The 3609-nt window shown below is 45.9% G+C and overlaps 1 protein-coding gene across 1 annotated transcript; it reads right to left on the bottom strand.

The window, feature by feature from the left end:
• Positions 1–236: 236 nt before the first annotated feature.
• Positions 237–3095, bottom strand: LOC144707492 (glucose-6-phosphate/phosphate translocator 1, chloroplastic-like). Its single transcript, XM_078580621.1, has 5 exons — positions 2566–3095; positions 2259–2484; positions 1561–1783; positions 509–722; positions 237–423 (listed from the first exon to the last, which is right to left on the bottom strand). Exons 1-5 carry the CDS (start codon positions 3049–3051, stop codon positions 412–414), a joined length of 1161 nt encoding a protein of 386 aa, XP_078436747.1. The 5' UTR covers positions 3052–3095; the 3' UTR covers positions 237–411.
• Positions 3096–3609: the final 514 nt, after the last annotated feature.

Genomic DNA, 3609 nt, shown 5'->3' with positions numbered 1-3609 from the left:
TAGCCAAAAAAAATTCAAGTCACGCATAGAAAGCGCAAAATCAAGAAAAAATGACATGATCTTTACTGCTAATATTTAGCAAAAAAGTAAAAACTGTAAAAAATAGCAATATCTTAAAGCTAGATGAAAAACAAACATTGCAATTTAGTCATGGTTTAACAGAGCAGCACGTAGTGAAATTTTAAATTTGTTGATCAAATATAAGAAAACAGTACAAGTTATCAAGGAGCAGGAAATGAGGACCCAACGGAAAGATTTTTATTGCATTTATACCATAAAAAATGCAGTCAAATTCTAGCAGAACAAACCCCATAGCAAAGTCCAAGGCTTCAACCTAGTACATCGTTAAATATCCCCGCCTTATTCCTCCTTCCATGGCCGCCTTTTATATCTACATCCCTAAACAATGCCTCATTGTTTCGCCTGCAAAAAAAAAAAAACATAATCCTCATGAGTTTACGGGCGAAGACTGTTTAACTGGATGACGACGAGCTCTGGCAAAGCTTGCCTGGGAGTAGAGGAAAGTGCCGAGGACAGCGATGGCAGCGCCGAGCGCGTTCACGGGTTGAACTGGCGTGCGGAAGATAATGATTGAGGAGACGATCACGGATACCCGCTTCATCGTGTTCCCCACGCTGAATGTCAATGGCGAAATCTCATCTAGTGACATGTAGGAAACCTGGTTGTAGAGGTGGTAGAACACGCTCTGTGCAGCGACCCACCTGGAAAAAATGGATTTTTTCATCAAAGGTGTTTGTCATGGTTAGTAGGTATCTGCCGGTGACGATGGCAATTCCCTCATTGTCATCTGCATCATCATCATCATTGCCACCATTCTAGAAGATACAAAGGAGCATGTATTGAGTCCGTCATAGAACCTGTTTGTCATTGATTACTATCTACTATTAGTATTACGTTGAATTTCTTAGTAATAATTTTTGAACTCCTTTTATGCGAGGTACTAAAGTTTGTACTAATTTTAGATTCCTCTAATGGGAATAAGTTTTGTATTATGTCGAATGTCTCAGTAATAAATCTCTGAACACAATGAATGCGGGGTAAATAAGTTTGGTATCGAGTGGCATTTCTCAGTAATATTGTTTTCAAGAAAAATAAGTTTTTATTAAAAGGATTGGTTTATGAGTAATGATTTTTTAACTCTCTGATATTGTAGGAAGGCAATGATGCAGATACCATCTTCATCATCATCATCATCCTCGACATCATTGTCATTTCCATCAATGGGTAGGAAGGCAATGATGCAGATACCATCCTCATCATCATCATCATTGTCATTTCCATCAATGGGTAGGAAGGCAATGATGCAGATACCATCCTCATCATCATCATCCAGGCATAGAAAAGAGATGATGGGGCAATGACAATGGCACGCGCGACTAGTCCTCGTCGTCATCGATGTGTAGGTATGAATGTCGATGTCAACAACGACATTGTCATCATCGTCATCGTGGCACAGACAAATGATGGGGATGATGACGAATCACCATCATGATCAAGGGGGCCGATGTCTAGTCAAGAGGGAGGTAGGAGAAGTCGAACCAGGCGAAATGAGGGCCGATATCGGCCACGGCCTTCTGCCAGCCGGAGACCCAGAGCTGTGGGCCCTCGACGGCGAAGGCGAAGGGGGTGAGGATCACGAGCGACATCATCGAGAGGCAGGCATAGTAGTTCATCCCACTAACTGAGGTCCCCTTCATGCCCTTCTTGGAGAAGATGTTCCTGAACACGAATGCGAGGTTGGAGATCATCGCCCCCATGAATCCTGAGGAAAAAAAAAACAGGGGAAATTCATGATCCTGGATGAAGAAGTGGGGAGATCTTAAAGATCTAAAGAAACGATATCCACGGAATATGCAAAGTTATTTGATGAAATGAGTGTGCATAAATGATTTGATGAAATGAATAGCCTCGAAAATGATCTGCCCATCAGTCATGGTGACTCATGAGATGGAGTCGGCGTTCATCATCGCACTTTGGAGGAAGAATTGCGCAGAAATGTCGAGCAGGAGGAGAACAGAATGCTTAAATAAGAAAAAAAAATAGATCGATAAATGAGAAAGAATTTAGGAGAATGGCAAAGGACATAGTAGATTAATATGGAAGAAAGTCGGGAAAAACCGCAGAGTTCAAGAACAAAAACGTTGAATCCGATGAAAATTTGGCGGATTTATCAACAGAACGAAAGAAAGAACGAGACTTTTGAGTGAATTATATAGATCTGAATCCGATCGGCTCACCAATCATGTTGAAATTCAACTCCGTAAGCGCCGCCAGAGCGCAACCTCCAATGATCGGAACCAACGACAGATAAACCCCAGGAGGAAAGCTTTCCCCCAACAAAAACCTCGAAACCAGAACGCTAAACGCCGGCTCCCCGCTCTTGATTATATGCGTAAACGAAACCGCCACCTTCGACATGCTCACCGTCGCAGCCACATGCCCGATCGTGTGCGCCACCGCAACCTAAACCCAAAACCCCCTTCAAATATCTCCAAAAAAACCCCCAAAATCCCAAAAAAAACTGAAAAATCCAAAATTTCTCACCGGGAAAAGAACTTTCCAGAATTCAACGTCCACCTTGGGCGGCTCGGCGATGCGAGTAGCCCAGGAGATCAGCATCATCAATGATCCAGTCGCCAGGGAGAGAGTAGAAGTCAGCCAGGGATACGGATACGCATTGAGGACCTTCTTGTTGTAGATGTTGAACACGACGTTCAGCGCCCACCACGTCGCGAAATAGATCCCGATCTTGATCCTCTTAGCCGAGACCGATTTCTCCGCCGAATCCCCCTCCGATCCGGCCTCGAACGCCTCCGCCGCGGCCACCGCGCTTCGTCTCCGCGCGTTCTCGGCGGAAATCGACGGGAAAAACGCCATTCCGTCGATCGATCGGAGATGAAGCGGTTTCTTCGCCGAGATCGATCCACCGTTTCCATGGCGGAGAGCGGGGAGCTCGGCGGCGATCCGCCCTCGCCGCGCTTCCATGCCGATCGCCATCGCCGTGGCCGGGGGAAGCTTCACAGACAACATCGCCGGAGAGAAGAGAAGAGAAGAGAAGAGGTTGGTGCAGAGTTCCGAGGAAGAAGAAGACCGGTTTTGGGGTATTTATAGGGATGCGGGAAGGGCAAAATGGGAAATTCTAATTTACGGAGGATCCGATAGCCCGCGGAGGGCCCACTTGGTGCCCGTCTGGCCGTCCAGTCGGATTCTCTTCTTGGCGTGAGCCGATTTTTTAATTGTCCCCTTGTGAGTGCTACTCCTCTCGTGTTCGATCCGATCCGATCCGATTGTCAGTCTCGTCGTCTTTATCGGTCATCTTCTTGTGAGCTTCTCTTCTCGTATTCGATCCGATCCGATCCGATTATCGGTCTCGTCGTCTTCATCGGTCATCTTCTTGTGGGCTTCTCTTCTCGTATTCGATCCGATCCGATCCGATTGTCCGTCTCGTCGTCTTCATCGGTCATCTTCTTGTGGGCTACTCTTCTCGTATTCGATCGGATCCGATCCAATTATCGGTCTCGTTGTCTTCATTGATCATCTTCTTGTGGGCTACTCTTCTCGTATTCGATCCGATTCGATCCAATAATC

The sequence above is a fragment of the Wolffia australiana genome, chromosome 9 (genome assembly GCF_029677425.1).
Source record: "Wolffia australiana isolate 7733 chromosome 9, ASM2967742v1".
Classification (NCBI taxonomy): Eukaryota; Viridiplantae; Streptophyta; class Magnoliopsida; order Alismatales; family Araceae; genus Wolffia; species Wolffia australiana.
Note: the sequence above shows the minus strand (reverse complement) of the source record. Positions and strands in the feature narration are given on the sequence as shown.